Below are 17,240 nucleotides of genomic sequence, written 5' to 3' on the forward strand. Positions count from 1 at the left end.
TATTATAAACCCATGGTGATATTAAAAAAAAAAAAAAAAAAAAGACACCTCACCTTTCACATTCAGAGCTGCTTTGGATGATTTGATTCCAGCAATAACTGTGTAGGTACCATTGTCCACTGGTCTACAGTTCTTTACTACTAGTCTGTGAGTAAGCATGTCTTCTGAGACTGTTATGTCATATTTATCCCCAGGCTCAATTGATGCATCATTGGCATACCAGGTAATTTTTGACACAGGATCAGATAATACACATTCAAATGTAGCATCTTTTCCTTTGACCACAGTGACATCCTTCAGAATGCTATCAAATTCCACATCAGGAACTGAGGATAGAAATTATTGAGCCAAATTGGCTATGCTGCTTCAGTCCAAACTCTAGAGCCACTCTAAACTCCACGGATTTCTAAAATAACACTAATTATGCAGTTGAAAATAGTGCCTTAACATATTTAACACTTTGATCAAATTTAGTCTTACTCTCCAGTTCAGTAGAAAACATGTTTGCATCTTCAACATCCACTTGATATAGGCCTGCATCTTCTGGGACAACATTATTAACACTAAATGTGTATTTATCACCAACTTTCTTCAGATTGTATTTGAAGGAATGATTGGTGCCATCACCATAGTCAACTACTTCACCATTCTGCAAAGAATAAATAATTTGAATTAGATACTGTACACCTAAGGAGCATGATTTTATATAGCACTTAAATAAGCCTCTACAGAAAACATCACTGCAATTTAGGACCTCTCACCTTGTAGAGATAAATTTTACTATTGGGATTCTTAAGCTTCATGTCCAGTTCAAATTCAGCTTTTCCATTTCGTTTGATCTCTATTGGTTTCATATTTTCAACCTTTTCAACGTACTGTAAATAATGGAGAACAACAGAGGTAGATAAAGTACAGTATGCAAACTTTGCAACTAAAAAAAAATCTAGGTAAATGGAAAAATAAGAAATATTGGTGAAAATACAGTGACCAGGCTAATTACTTAAAATCCATCACTGACTGCAACAGTGTGAAAGTGTTGGTACCTTTTCCTGTTTTTCTTCTCTCTCCTTCTTCATCTGATTAAGTCTTTTCAGCATCCATCGGTAATCAGTGATCCCAAACTCTCGACATATGCGCTCATAGTCTTTCTTCTGAGCACTCAATAACACCTCCCAAAACTTTGGGTCAACCTCTCCCTCTTTCTTGGGTTTTTCTTTAACCTTTTTCAAAACTCTATGCAGAAAGTGATGAAAAGTAAAACATTTCACAACAGTATATTTAAAGAGTTTTTTTCATACACATATACAGCATGAATTGTAAAAATTAAAAACATGAAACAAACAATAAAAAACAGATATTCCCAAGTTATTTGGTTGTGATTTGGTTGTGACTTTTGCACTTGTACGTTGCTCTGGATAAGAGCATCTGCTAAATGGCATGTGATGTAAGGTAATGTGATACTTTACACAGTTTTCTTCAGCATTTTTCTGAAGTCTTCAGGTTCATTTTGTCCTTAAACAAACAAACAAAAATTAAATAAATAAATAAATAAGCAAGCACATATCTGTTTGATTCATCAGATGAGACATCTAGTCTCAATACTATTACCATCATCATTCAATTCAATGGAATTCATCTATGGCAGAAGACTCTGGTAGTGGTTTATAACAGGGTTAAAGTTTAATTTTTATGTTTTTCACTGCACTACATTCGTCTTGTTAACCTCAAGAGACAGAAAAAAAACCCCTTTGACTTGTGAACTTTTAATGTCTAAACAACATCAGATATACTCCGATATTTTTAGACATACCTGGCATGTTTTTCCTGAATCCATCTGAAAGACAGAATGGTCACAAGAAAGCTGGGATACAAAGAAATGCTTGGGATACAATGTAAGATTATTATTATTCATCTAATCTCATTAACTCTAGTCGCTTTATCCTGTTCTACAGGGTCGCAGGCAAGCCGGAGCCTATCCCAGCTGACTACAGGTGAAAGGCGGGGTACACCCTGGACAAGTCGCCAGGTCATCACAGGGCTATTATTATTATTATCATCATTATTATTGTTGTTGTAGTAAATTATGTCTTACCTTCGTTAACCTTAAGTGTTGCTGTACAAACAGCTCTTCCAAATGAGTTTGTAGCAAAACATTTGTATGTATCTGCTTGGTCAGCTGTTGCGTTTAATATCTGTCAAGAAACATAAACAATATATTTTAGTATATACTGAGTAAGAATATATTTTCAGAATTCATGTTCACCAAAAAGGAATTTACTTATTGTTTTCAACTTCTCACAGCTTTATTTCCATTTTGCCCCTACTCATAGCCATCTCCCAGTCTTAAAATATGTTGTCAGCATTATAAGAGAAAGCCTAGGTCATGGTCTATCAACTGCTATTTGAATATTTGAAAACCATACAGTACCAAACAGCACCTGGGGCTTGGCCTTATATACATCCATCCATTATCTGTAGCCGCTTATCCTAGACAGGGTTGCAGGCAAGCTGGAGCCTATCCCAGCTGACTATGGGTGAGAGGCGGGGTACACCCTGGACAAGTCGCCAGGTCATTGCAGAACTGACACATAGACAAACAACCATTCACACCTACAGTCTATTTAGAGCCACCAATTAGCCTAACCTGCATGTCTTTGGACTGTGCGGGAAACCAGAGCACCCGGAGGAAACCCACGCAGACATGGGGAGAACATGCAAACTCCACACAGAAAGGCCCTCACTGGCCGCTGGGCTCAAACCTCGATGCTAAGGCTTCTGTCTTGTCTAATGTGTACATCACAATTTCTAGCCTTCTTGAATTGTGATGTACACATTAGACAAGACATAAGCCTTAGCATCGAGGTCTACTGGAAACCCACAACCACAAACCAGTACCTACTCTTCGACTCACACCACCCACTGGAACACAAATTGGGGATGTGGCAGCGGGGGCGTGGTCAAGCATCGGTCTGTGAATGGAAGGCGGAGTCAGGGAAGGTAAGTGGTAGTATCACTGCACCTGATGTGAATTAACCTGTGTTTGTGTGTCTCCTCCAGTGACCGTGCCCTATAAAAGGAGAGAGAGAGCAGAGAAAGGGAGCTCTCTCCTGACCAGAAATGTGTGTGTGAGAGAGGGAGTGAGCTGAAAAGCTATATATCTTTAAAAATAAAAAGCTTGTGAGAACTCAGTTCTGGCCTGCCGTGCTTCTGCGCTCCACTCACCTGCTCTGATTCTACAGGGGTCATTAGGACCCTGCAACATAGGGCTCAGAACATTCTTACAATGGTAGATGGAAAAGAGAAGGAGCAAAATCACATCAAGAAAGCACTTCAGAACTGCAGGTATCCCAACTGGGCTTTCTTCAAGAGCAGAAAAAGAAACATAACAGACAAGGAAGATAACAGGAACAAACGCAAGAACATTGTCATTCCTTACATTTCTGGTCTATCTGAGAAACTCAGGAAGATCTTCTACAAACACAACATTCCGGTACATTTCAGACCCAGTAACACTCTGAAGCAGAAACTGGTTCACCCTAAGGACAGAATAGCCAGACACAAACAGGACAACCTAGTGTATGCAATTCAGTGCAGTGAGGAATGCATGGACTCGTATATTAGGGAAACAAAACAACGGCTTCACAGGCGCATGGCTCAACACAGGAGAGCCAGTTCCTCAGGCCAGAAATCTGCTGTCTATCTTCATCTTAACAACAAAGGACATTCATTTCAGGATTGCAACGCACACATTTTAGCCAGAGAGGATTGTTGGTATGAGCGAGGAGTTAAAGAAGCCATTTTTGTCAACCTGGAACGACCATCACTGAACAGAGGTGGTGGTCTAAGACACCATTTATCAGTCACCTACAATGCAGTCTTTGGCACACTTCCCAAACAACTGAATGCACACCAAAACCCAGCTGTTTTCAGTGACTCACAGGTGGACAGAGAGAACCAACAACCCATTGATCACCCCAACGACTCTCTAGGCCGTTCACACCCAGCCCCCAGTGACCCACACCAACAGGATGACTCACCGACTCCTTAGGATTGCTTTTCGTCCATGAGAGGATAAATACCTGATACTCCCTATTAGTCAGACAGAACTGAAGAAGCCTTTCGGATGAGAGGTGAAACGTCTTCAAGAATCTTCAAGCAAGTCTAGTTGCTCTCTTTTACCACCCACAGTTTATTATGACCTGGATGACTGAGAATCTTCACAGACATGATCAGCCAGGGTTGGTACAGTGGTGCAGCAAGTAGCACCGTCACTCCTCACAGTTCCAGGGTTCCAGATTTAATCCTGGGCTTGGGCTATTGTTTTTATGCATGTTTTTGCCAGGGTCCATATGGTTTTCCTCCAGGTTCTCTGGTTTTCTCCCACCTCCCAAAAATATGCCAGAACTTGGATTAGCCAAGATAGAGGTATTCAAACTTTGAAGTGCAGATGAGATGAAAAATACCAAGAGCAACAATAAAAAAAAAAAAAAAAAATTACACTGGGCCATTCTCACAATGGGCCAATGAGGATTTGCACATTGGTGCACACTGGCCCCACAGCATTGGCCTAATGTGGGCTACTCACATGGGATCTGTGTGGGGCTGCCAAAGTGTGGGCTGCCCACAGAAAACCTTGACTGGGCCAATAAGGCTAAAATAGGTATTTGCCTAATGTGGGCTAGCCTTCAGTGGTCCCACATTGGATTTGTGTCATCAAAAACGGCACTGGTTTTTGTCTGAAAGAGAAAAAGTGCTGAAAATTTAGACTATTAAATACAGTAGGCCCACAACAAAGTGTAAAATCAAACACTTCAGAGATAATGTTGATGGTCATTATAATTGAACAGTGGTTTAAAACACTGTTTGTCTGCTTTGCTCTGTGGCACTGTGATGGGCTTGTGTCCTATCTAGAGGGTATTTCTGCCTTACACTGTTCCTGGGAAAGGCTATAGATCCACGATGTCCCTGACAAGAATATAGCTGTTAATGAAAGTGACTGAGTGAGTGGGTGAATATTGGCCTACTCTGTCAAACTAAATTAACTGGAACTAATATTTTCCTAGGTTGCAGGGTGGTGCAATGAGTAGTGCTGCTGTCTCACAGATCCAGCTTCCAGGTTATCCAGTTCAAGCTTGAGCTCAGGTTACTGTCTATGCAGAGTTTCATATGTGTGCATATGGCTTTCCTCTGGGTTCTCTGGGTTCCTCTCATTTCACAGAACCATTTAGGTAGGTAGATTGGCAACTCTAAGTAGGCTCTAGATGTGAATGTGTGTGCATGGTGCCCTGTGATGGACAACAATCCAATTCAGGGTGTATTGCTGCCTCACACCCGGTGTTCCTTGGATAGGCTCCAGGTCCACCATGACCCTGACCAGGGTAAAGCAGTTACTGGAGTGAATGAATCAATAACATTTTACCTGTAATATGTATTCTCCAGCCTTTTCATCATATCTTGTATTGTATTTCTCTGGATCAGAAATCTCTCCTTTGCTCCGTGACCATTCGATGGTGGGTTTTGGCTCTCCTGTCACCACTGCTTTGAAAGTGGCTGATTTACCTGCAATCAGGACAAGTTAGATCAAGTTAGATAGGAGTGCTCTGGTAAAAACCAAGGTTGGATACCACAAATCTAATGTTTACTATACAATTATTGAGAAAATAATGACACTAAAATCAAGGTCTTGCATATGACATTGTGCACAAAACAATTTTGGTTTTCTTTTCTTAAAGATCTGAAATGTCTCCACAAAGATGGACTGCAGCCATAGTCAGACTCATTGTTTTGTTCCTTTGCTAATTTGTTAGAAACTGTAGGACTCAGATTAAAATTACACATTTTGAAATTATATTTTATCCAGACTTTCCTACCTTTTTCCCTTAAAAGTGATTAACCATTTTAGCACGTGTGGCAGCGGGGGCGTGGTCAAGCGCCAGTCTGTGACAGGAGGGCGGAGTCAGGGAAGGTAAGTGGCAGAATCACTACACCTGAGAACAATTAACCTGTGTTTGTGTGTCTTCCCAGTGACCGCGCCCTATATCAGGAGGGAGAGCGAGAGCGAAAGGAGCTTCCCCAACCCGAAGACTGTGTGTGTGTGTGTGTGTGTGTGTTAGACTGGGAGAGTGCATGTTTAACGCTGAAAAGTGTAAAATAAAACAGTCTGTCAAACCTTATCTCTGTCCTGCCGTTCTCTGTGCTCCACCCACCAACACAGAATTGTTACAGTGGTGCCGAAACCCGGGATCTGGAGCACAGCAGCCGAACAGCCCCATGGAGTCCTCCCTGTTCGCTGAACTGGTCCACGCCCTCGCCACGGCCCAGCAAAGCCAGCACCAGGCGCTACTCACCCTCCGAAAAGAGCAAGAACAGCGGTTCGAGGCCCTGGTGCTGGCTCAACAAGAAGATCGAGAGGCTTTCCGGCACCTCCTCGCGTCGGCGGGGTCCACCAGCGCTCCTACCGCGGGCCTGTCTCCCCTCACCGTCACCAAGATGGGCCCGCAGGATGATCCTGAGGCGTTCATCACACTCTTCGAGCAAGTCGCCGAAGCCTCGGGGTGGCCGATGGAGCAGCGCGCGGTGCGCCTCCTCCCCCTGCTAACGGGAGAGGCACAGCTGGCCGCGCTACAGCTCCCCGCCGGCTGGCCTACGCGGACCTCCGCCAGGCCGTCCTCCAGCGCATGGGGCGCACACCAGAACAGCAGCGCCAGCGCTTCCGCGCGTTGCGCTTGGAGGAAGTCGGCCGGCCGTTCGCGTTTGGCCAGCAGCTCCGGGACGCCTACTGGCGGTGGTTGAGGGCCGACAACTGCGATGCTGAGGAGATCGTCAATCAGGTGGTGCTGGAGCAGTTCGTTGCGCGCTTGCCAGCCGGAACCGCAGAGTGGGTCCAGTGCCACCACCTGGCGTCGCTGGATCAGGCAGTTGAGCTGGCGGAGGACCATTTGGCGGCTGTCCCGGCGGCAGGACAGCAGATGGCATCTTCTCTTCTCTCTCTCTCTCTCTCTCCCCCTCCTCCTGTGTCCCGTCCTCGCCCCATTCCCCCACCGCGGGGGCCGGCACCACCCCAGCCGTCCCGCCGCACCCGCGGTGCCCTCCCATTTCTCCCTTCTGTGTCTGTCTCTCCCCCACTTCAGGTGAGTGAGCCCCAGATCACCGGTGCAGAGGGAAAGCCCGGGCCGGTTTGCTGGCACTGCGGGGAGCCGGGCCACCTTCAACAGCAGTGTGCACGGCAATGGAAGTGGGCACGGTGGTTCGGATCCCCGACGAGCCAGAGGCCGCCCTCGATTGGGCCGGAGCGTATCGCATACCGGTGAGTATCCAAGGGGCTACATATCAGGCGTTGGTGGATTCTGGTTGTAATCAGACCTCCATTCGCCAAAGCCTGGTTCAAAACGAGGCATTGGAGGGAGCACAAGGGGTGAAGGTGTTGTGTGTGCACGGGGATGTTCACCGCTACCCTTTGGTGTCGGTCCACATTATTTTCAGAGGGGAAAAATTTATAGTGAAGGTGGCGGTTAATCCTCGCCTTACCCACTCTTTAATTTTGGGGACGGATTGGCCAGGATTTCGGGGTTTAATGACACACCTAGTAAAGAGTGGGTCCTGCCATTTGACAGGGGGAGGTCCCGGTGTCGCTTTGGCGGGAGCAGCTGTCACAGAGCCGTCTACGTCATCTCCGCGTCAGAGTGAGGAGCCGCCGGCTCCTCCTCTCTCTATTGGGGAATCCCTCGCGGATTTCCCATTAGAGCAGTCGTGAGACAAGACTCTGCGGCATGCGTTTGACCAAGTGAGAGTAATCGATGGTCAAACGCTCCAGCCGAACGCCACCCTGTCCTTCCCCTACTTCGCGATTATGAAGGATAGATTATACCGAGTGACGCAGGACACTCAAACTAAAGAGCGAGTCACGCAGCTTTTAATTCCGAAGAGCTGCCGGGAATTGGTATTCCAGGCGGCTCACTTTAATCCCATGGCTGGACACTTGGGGCAGGATAAAACACTAGCCCGAATAATGGCCCGATTCTATTGGCCGGGGATTCGCGGCGATGTCCGTAGGTGGTGTACGGCATGCCGTGAATGCCAGTTAGTAAATCCAGCGGCCATTCCAAAAGCGCCTTTGCGCCCTCTTCCATTAATCAAGACCCCATTTGAGAGAATTGGGATGGATCTCGTCGGGCCATTAGATCGGTCAGCACGAGGGTACCGCTTTATATTAGTTCTGGTGGACTATGCAACGCGATACCCGGAAGCAGTGCCTCTGCGCAATATGTCAGCACGCAGTATTGCAGAGGCGCTCTTCCGCGTCATCTCCCGAGTTGGAGTCCCGAAAGAGATTCTGACTGATCAAGGCACTACTTTTATGTCACGAACACTGCGCAAACTGTATGGGTTATTGGGGATTAAGCCGATCCGCACCAGCGTGTATCACCCACAAACGGACGGTTTAGTGGAACGGTTCAACCGCACCCTCAAAAATATTATTAAAAAATTCATAAGTGAGGACGCATGTAATTGGGATAAGTGGCTCGAACCCTTGTTGTTCTCAGTGCGAAAGGTCCCCCAAGCCTCCACGGGGTTCTCCCCGTTCGAATTATTATATGGGCGTAAGCCGCGCGGCATCCTGGACGTGCTGTGGGAAAATTGGGAGGAGGGACCTTCACAAAGCAAGAATGAAATTCAGTACGTTATGGACCTGCACACAAAACTCCACACGCTCACCCACCTAACTCAGGAGAATTTGCGGCAGGCCCAGGAATGGCAAGCCCGCCTGTACAACAAGGGTACGCGCCTTAGAGAGTTCACACCGGGAGATAAGGTACTCGTACTGTTGCCCACGTCGAGCTCCAAATTGATCACCAAGTGGCAAGGACCCTTTGAGGTCGCACAGCGAGTCGGGGACATTGACTATGAGGTGAGGCAAACGGACAGGGGTGGGGCGCTACAGATTTACCACCTCAATCTGCTTAAACTCTGGAACGAGGAGGTCCCCATGGCATTGGTGTCGGTGGTTCCAGAGAAGGCAGAGCTGGGGCCGGAGGTTCAAAAAGGGACATTGGCATCACGTACCTCTCTGGTCCCCTGTGGAGACCACCTCTCCCCGACCCAACTCATGGAGGTCGCCCAGTTGCAGACCGAGTTTTCGGATGTGTTCTCGCCCCTGCCCGGTCGCACTAACCTCATAGAGCACCACATAGAGACGCCCCCGGGGGTGGTAGTGCGTAGCCGCCCTTACAGGCTACCCGAACACAAAAAAAAGGTGGTTCGGGAAGAACTTCAGACCATGCTCAAAATGGGCATCGTCGAGGAGTCCCACAGTGACTGGAGCAGCCCGGTGGTCTTGGTCCCCAAGGCTGACGGGTCAGTCCAGTTCTGTGTGGACTATAGAAAAGTCAACGCGGTGTCTAAATTTGATGCGTACCCAATGCCTCGTATTGATGAGTTGCTCGATCGACTCGGCACTGCTCGCTTTTATTCGACGCTGGATTTGACGAAGGGATATTGGCAGATCCCCTTGACTACACTATCCCGAGAAAAAACTGCCTTTTCCACACCGTTTGGTTTACACCAATTCGTCACCCTTCCGTTTGGGCTGTTTGGGGCGCCCGCTACGTTTCAGCGGCTGATGGACAGAGTCCTCCGCCCTCACGCCACTTATGCGGCAGCATATTTAGATGACATCATCATCTATAGTAATGACTGGCAGCGGCACCTCGAACATCTGAGGGCCGTCCTTAGGTCGCTGAGGCGAGCGGGGCTCACAGCCAACCCAAAGAAGTGTGTGATTGAGTGGGTGGAAGTACGGTATCTGGGCTTCCACTTGGGCAATGGGCAGGTGCGTCCCCAAATTAATAAGACGGCAGCAATTGCGGCCTGCCCAAGGCCCAAGACCAAAAAGGGGGTGAGACAGTTCCTGGGGCTGGCTGGCTATTATCATAGGTTTATACCTAATTATTCAGACGTCACCAGCCCGCTGACTGATCTCACTAAAAAGGGGGCACCAGATCCGGTCCAGTGGACGGAGCAATGCCAGCGGGCTTTTTCTGGGGTAAAGGCTGCACTGTGTGGGGGGCCACTTCTACACTCCCCTGACTTTTCTCTCCCCTTTATGTTGCAGACGGATGCGTCGGACAGAGGGCTGGGGGCGATTTTGTCCCAGGAGGTGGAGGGGGAGGACCGCCCTGTCCTGTATATCAGCAGGAAGCTGTCGGTGCGTGAGGGGCGCAACAGCACCATAGAGAAAGAGTGTTTGGCCATCAAGTGGGCGGTTCTCGCCCTCCGGTACTACCTGCTGGGGCGCCCTTTCACCCTCTGTTCGGACCACGCGCCCCTCCAGTGGCTCCACTGCATGAAAGATGCCAATGCGCGGATCACCCGTTGGTATCTGGCGCTCCAACCCTTTAATTTCAAGGTGGTCCACAGGCCGGGGGCGCAGATGGTCGTGGCGGACTTCCTCTCCCATCGGGGGGGGGGAGTCGGCTGCAGGCCGGACGGCCGCCCGGCCTGAGTCGGGCGGTGGGGGTATGTGGCAGCGGGGGCGTAGTCAAGCGCCGGTCTGTGACAGGAGGGCGGAGTCAGGGAAGGTAAGTGGCAGAATCACTACACCTGAGAGCAATTAACCTGTGTTTGTGTGTCTTCCCAGTGACCGCGCCCTATATCAGGAGGGAGAGCGAGAGCGAAAGGAGCTTCCCCAACCCGAAGACTGGTGTGTGTGTGTTAGACTGGGAGAGTGCATGTTTAACGCTGAAAAGTGTAAAATAAAACAGTCTGTCAAACCTTATCTCTGTCCTGCCATCCTCTGTGCTCCACCCACCAACACAGAATCGTTACAGCACATTTTAATGAACAAAATTTTTACCCAGTGATTGGGTTTTATGCTATTTAGACCCATGGTCATATTGATGACTTTCAATGCTGTTATCCTCTTCCTACTATATAGCAACATGACTGCATAAGCGATGAGTATCAAAATATGGACCATAAAAACACAGTTTTTGTTCAGTTTAAAATCATTGTAACCATACAACCATAAATCTGAAAAATCTATCCTCTAAATAAATAGAGTAAATATAAACATGTACTCATCATATCAATCATATCAACAGAAAAAAATTGTTTGAATACCTTCCGGAATGTTTACACCCATGGGTTTTCTGATGAAATCAGGGGTACTTTTCCCAGGTGGTATTTCTTTGACATATTGTGTGATGACAACACCAGGAACTCTGGATCTTTTCTTGATGACCACTGTCAGCATCACAAAGGAGGTAGTAAAAAAAGATGCATTTTTGAAATTATTTAGAAAAGAAATAACCATTCAGAAAGAATTTGTATTAGCAATATGATATATGCACAAGGGATCTTGAGATGTATATGAACATGGGTGTTTTACTGGGAAATATGCAACTTGTATTTTTCATATGTGCTTGTGATAGCGTGGGTGTGGTCAAGCATCAGTTTGTGAATGGAGGGCGAGGCCAGGAAAGGTAAGTTGCAAATTGATCTCTCCTTTGTCTTAATTGTATGTATATGTCTTGCAGTGGGCGGCACAGTGGTGTAGTGGTTAGCACTGTCGCCTCACAGCAAGAAGGTCTGGGTTCGAGCCCCGTGGCCGGCGAGGGCCTTTCTGTGTGGAGTTTGCATGTTCTCCCCGTGTCCGCGTGGGTTTCCTCCAGGTGCTCCGGTTTCCCCCACAGTCCAAAGACATGCAGGTTAGGTTAACTGGTGACTCTAAATTGACCGTAGGTGTGAATGTGAGTGTGAATGGTTGTCTGTGTCTATGTGTCAGCCCTGTGATGACCTGGGGACTTGTCCAGGGTGTACCCCGCCTTTCGCCCGTAGTCAGCTGGGATAGGCTCCAGCTTGCCTGCGACCCTGTAGAAGGATAAAGCGGCTAGAGATAATGAGATGAGATGAGATGTCTTGCAGTAAGAGCTGAGGTTTATATGGAGGAAGAAAGCAGAGAAGAGGGAGCTTCCCAACCCGCTGTTTGTGTGTGTGCGTGAGAGCAAAGTTTGACGATGAAAAGCTTAAATAAAATTAAGTGCCTGAAATTATCCCTCCTGTCCAGTGCGTCAGTGTTCCACCCCCTTACAGAGACTGTTACAGTGCTACATCCGGGACATGGAGAACCAAATCCGTGACATAAATCTGTATATGTAATTCGTGAGGAAATTGATGAATTGTTTTGATAAATTTGGGTACTTTTTGTTTGTGACTGTGCTTATATAATAAAATGAACAATCACACATTGGCTTGAAGATATGAAGTTTATCTTCTTGTGTTGAAAAACTAGCATTTTTCATCTCAAATATAGTGCAGACCTGAGTGATATATTTAACAGTTATTCCATAAAAAACACTAGCAGGTTACCCGGTGTTGCTAGGGTTTTTGCAAAATTCTGGGTTGCCCCAGATTTCCATACCAAATTTTTTGAAGATCCATTGAGAAATTATGTTAACCCAAGACAAATAAAAATCTAAACATCCACCACCCAGAGGCCCACTGGGGACCCCCTGGCGCCCAAATATGGAATTTCTGAGTTCTGCCAAATTGTGGCCATCTCCTGTACCTACATGCCAAGTTTAGTGAAGATCTGTCAAGAGTTTGTGTTGATAAATGTAACGTGAAAGGCATTGGGGGGGTGGATGTTGTGCCCCCCAGGGACCTCCCTGGGGCCCATACATGAATTTTGCTTATATCTGCAAAATTCCGGGTCACCCCTGGACCCACTTGCCAAATCTGGTGAAAATCCGTCAAGAAATGGTGATGTTAGCTCAAGACAAACAAACAAACTTTGCAGCTTATTTTATTTATACGTATATATATATATATATATATATATATATATATATATATATATATATATATATACACACACACACACCAATCAGCCATAACACTAAAATCACATGCCTACTATTGTTTAGGTCCCCCTTGTGCCAAGAAAACAGCTTGATGTTTCATAACTGTTTTACAGTCTGTTTATGCAAGAGATACAAAAAAGTGAAGGTAAGATAATACCTATTAACAGAAATGACCACTCAAACTAATATTAGCCTGCACATTTCACTGAAAAGCAGCTTGTGCAAATGGGATGTCTTCAGTTGAAACTGAATATTGCCCATGATATTAGTGTCTTGACACAAAAATTGTGTGATTTTCTTTGACAATTAATCATGTCTGTATTTTGTCTGTTTTTTCTTTAATCACAATAACCCATATGCTACAAAGCTAAATATTGCAATGCATGTTAGCCATGTTATTGGCATCTCGTTCGTTCTCGTTATCTCCAGCCGCTTTATCCTGTTCTACAGGGTCGCAGGCAAGCTGGAGCCTATCCCAGCTGACTATGGGCGAAAGGCGGGGTACACCCTGGACAAGTCGCCAGGTCATCACAGGGCTGACACATAGACACAGACAACCATTCACACTCACATTCACACCTACGGTCAATTTAGAGTCACCAGTTAACCTAACCTGCATGTCTTTGGACTGTGGGGGAAACCGGAGCACCCGGAGGAAACCCACGCGGACACGGGGAGAACATGCAAACTCTGCACAGAAAGGCCCTCGCCGGCCACGGGGCTCGAACCCGGACCTTCTTGCTGTGAGGCGACAGTGCTAACCACTACACCACCGTGCCGCCTGTTATTGGCATGGAAAATATATTTAAAATGGTACAATGTTTCGTGTTAGATGTTCATTATCCAGTGTCTTCCTTCTCACACACTGGAGTGTAGGGTTTGAATACTGAAGCAGGCAATGGCACTGCACTTTCTTCCTGTCTTGTACAGCCTTCTGTGATTTTGATTCAGCTAGTTGTTCTGGTGTGTAATATCTGCTACGTAGCAGATATTACACACCAGAACAACTAGCTGAATCAAAATCACAGAAGGTTGTACAAGACAGGAAGAAAGCGCAGTGCCATTGCCTGCTTCAGTATTCAAACCCTTCATATGGTTCATATGGAAATGGTTACAACATACTGTACATTTGCTAACCATTACCTTCTGAGATCACTCTGAGCAGGGATGCTGTGAAACTTAGGCCATTTTCACACATACAGTATATACTGTTTACCCCAGCTCAGTTGATGAATTTATAAAGTTGAAGCATTTTCCCCTTGGTTCAGTTTCTTTTTATACGGACAAAAATCCAAGCTAACCAAAATGTGTCACTACAAACTACATGAGAACATTTACTCCGCTTATTGGTCAGATGAAAGTAAAATAGAGAAAGAAAGTAAATACAATAAGAAGGTCCTTGTGGCAACAGGGGCGTGGCCAAGCAGCAGTTTGTGAATGCTCGGGAAGGTAAGTGGCTAAGTCATTAAACCTTGTGTCATTAATGTGTGTGGATGTGTTTGTTTGTCACAGGGATTGAGCATAAAAGGAGGGGGAGAGCAGAGAAGAGGAGCTCCCTGACTCCAATGCATGTGTGTGACTGAATGAATGAATGAATCTGAAAGAAGCTGAAAAGCCAAAATAACCAAATAAAAAGTGCGTATGTGAACATCAACTCTCGCCTGCCGTGTTTCTGTGCTCCACCCACGTCAGGAACTGTTACAGTCCTGTCTTCTGGACTAATGCATTAGCATTGGCTATTAGTCCACTGGCTTCCTGGCTATTTCAGTATTGATTTTAAAACAACCAGTTTGAGAACTCTGTGAGGTGTCTTGGAACTGTTCCAAATATACTCTACCTTGGTTCAACTACAGTGAGAAAGCTATTTGACTCTGAATTGGCTCAAAATACAGAAAATATGATATGCCATGAAATTGGGAGTGATGAAGAAAAAAAAAGACAATAAACAGTAGTTGCCCATTTCACAGTATTTAAAGGAGATATACAGAACCTTTATTTTTAAACACATTTCTGACTGGATAGTATCTCCATCCTTGACTCTTGTATGCTGCACAAATGGGAATAAAAAAAAAATTGAGAGTTAAAATCGACCGCAAAGATGGCATTTGAGTTGCCCTGCTGAGTGAGCCAGCCAGCCCTGAGTGTGTGATGTCACAGCGGTAACTGGTTTTAAGGCCGAGGCCTTTGACAGCTATAGACTAAAGCCAGACTAAGCAGGCGAGAGTGGTTGCAATGGCCTCTTTGCTCGGGTTTATTGGAGATTCTTCGGATTCCTCAGATAGTAATACATCTGACTGTGATAGTCCTGAAATTGGAGTGTGTGTGTACATGCTACTGCTATACATGTAGAACTGCATCAGTTCGAACCATCAGAAAGTGAATTCGATAGTAACACATCGGCCACGGAGGCCCCCACCTTATGAAATAAAGCCAGAGAACAAAGCCGTCTAGAGAATTGGATGGAATTGAACTGACAGCCTTATATGACTCTCATTAAAACAGGATAGGCATTATAATTTATGCAACATGCATGCATTTTCACTGATAAAATGTAAAAGGTTAATTAAATAATCAGATCAACTGAGACAATCCACATTCTGAAGCAAATTAAATAATTTTATACCCGTAACTTAAATACGCAATACAAGTTACATGTATTAATCTAAATGCAGGTAAACAACGAGTGTTGTTGTTTTTGTTATGTAACCAAATGAGAGTCACATCTTACCCATCTGTGTTCTCACTTCTTGAAGGCTGAGCTGGTGGCTGATTTGTTTTGAAACAATCTGACTTTCAGTTCTTCGTTCATTCGCTTCTTCCACGTAAGGGCGAGATATTGCTGCTGAGGCAAGCATGTCCGGGGGGGTGGCATGTCCAGCGGGGAAATCTGACGCCTGGTCCACTCATTCTCCATTTTCTCCATACTGAGTACTCCGCCATTACTGCTCAGCTCACACTCCGGGAGAACTGGTGCAACTGAGTTTACTTTCCTTTCCTTGTAGTTTTCTTTTCCTTTAATTGTTGGTACTGCAGCCTCTTTCAATACAGGCTTATAGCCAACGCTCCTCAACAGATCAGAGGTTTCGTATGAGTCATCAGTTAAACGTGCCCATGAATTTCTCGCAAAACACATCCAAATCTTTTCAGTTTGAACATTATTGGGCCATGAATGCAACATAAATCCACCTTCTGTTGTGTTGCTACACCCTCTAGCAACACATCTATGTGGCATGGTGATAAATTAGCTCAAAATGGAGAATTGATGTTGCAGTTAGCTCTGTGTTTTAGTATAGCGAAAAGAGTGATGAGACTGATAGCCTTCCTGCTGTGACATCACAAATGTCAAGGTCATTCACTCAGACTGCTACCTATATGAATCATTTTAATCGTAAAAATTACTATATTAGATTTATTGTTAATGCTTAAAACTATTCCTGTGCCATTCTTGAGGTCTCAAGGCATTTATAAACAAAAAGTGAAGCCATGGTTCTGCATATCTCCTTTAAACACACTGGTTTAGATCCTTTATCTGTGTACAAGACTACTCTTTGGATCATCATTTCTTTTTTGTAGCCTATTTCATGCCCAATTGTGTTTTGACCATTATTTGTATTACCATTTTGGTATTTGACCAGTGTTTTGATATTGTTAATAGTTCATAAACAATTGCCTGGGATGTATTCCACAAAGTGAGCTAATAAGAACAGGGCTTATTGAAAATAGCCTCGAATGACAAAGAGGAACAGGTCAATCCAGCCTCATTGAGTTCCATCAACAAGGTTCAGATGTAACTTACAGTATTTCTACTAATTCAAGCCAGAATTGGTTAAAAAGGCTCATGCGTGCCCACAATATATGTAAACAACCCTATCAATAGAGTGACGCTATAGCGATATATCAGCAAATGACAGCCTCTTTTACACTTCAGCTGAACAATGACTTGTACTGAAATTATATGAAGTATAAAAACATGATTGCAAAATAAAGCAACTCCTTGGCAATTAACAAAGCTCAAAAAACAGTATGGTAGAAAATATAGGACAGAATAAATGTGAAACAACATTGTGGCAGTGGGGCCGTGGTCAAGTGTCAGCTGTGGGCGGCGAGGAGTCAAGTAGAACTGGCAGATAACACAAGTTTCACTTGTGTTTGATTACTGGCAATTTACTCTTGCGTGTATTTCTATCTTCTTGGAGAGCAAAGCCAGTAATCAGAGAGAGAGAGGGCTGAGCTACCTAGTGCCATGTTTGTGTCTGAGCATATGTGTGAAAATTAAAAATCACTGAAAAGTAAAAGTAACAAACAGTAAAAATGCACCATGAATTGTCAAGCCTGTTTTCCAGTTCCTCATTCCATATCCCATGAGAGTGCTACACTGGT

General features: G+C 45.3%; 1 protein-coding gene across 3 annotated transcripts in view; it reads right to left on the minus strand.

Annotated features, from left to right (window-relative positions):
• Positions 1-17,240, minus strand: part of LOC132885105 (immunoglobulin-like and fibronectin type III domain-containing protein 1) — a 62,843-nt gene that overhangs the window by 19,046 nt on the left and 26,557 nt on the right. For 2 of the 3 annotated variants that reach the window (XR_009654548.1, XM_060919423.1), the window contains exons 3-11: positions 11,119-11,241; positions 5,420-5,559; positions 2,093-2,192; positions 1,811-1,834; positions 1,467-1,512; positions 1,044-1,233; positions 762-875; positions 481-649; positions 54-326 (exon numbers count right to left, since the gene is read on the minus strand). Coding sequence is in view for 2 of the 3 variants with exons in the window: in XM_060919423.1 (XP_060775406.1) it covers positions 54-326; positions 481-649; positions 762-875; positions 1,044-1,233; positions 1,467-1,512; positions 1,811-1,834; positions 2,093-2,192; positions 5,420-5,559; positions 11,119-11,241 (1,179 nt within the window). In the remaining variant the exon portion in view is untranslated. Of the gene's footprint in view, positions 1-53; positions 327-480; positions 650-761; positions 876-1,043; positions 1,234-1,466; positions 1,513-1,810; positions 1,835-2,092; positions 2,193-5,419; positions 5,560-11,118; positions 11,242-15,588; positions 15,661-17,240 lie in introns of those variants that run through there. The other variant, XM_060919424.1, reaches the window with a different exon arrangement.

This window comes from Neoarius graeffei, chromosome 4 (genome assembly GCF_027579695.1).
Source record: "Neoarius graeffei isolate fNeoGra1 chromosome 4, fNeoGra1.pri, whole genome shotgun sequence".
NCBI classification, from domain to species: Eukaryota; Metazoa; Chordata; class Actinopteri; order Siluriformes; family Ariidae; genus Neoarius; species Neoarius graeffei.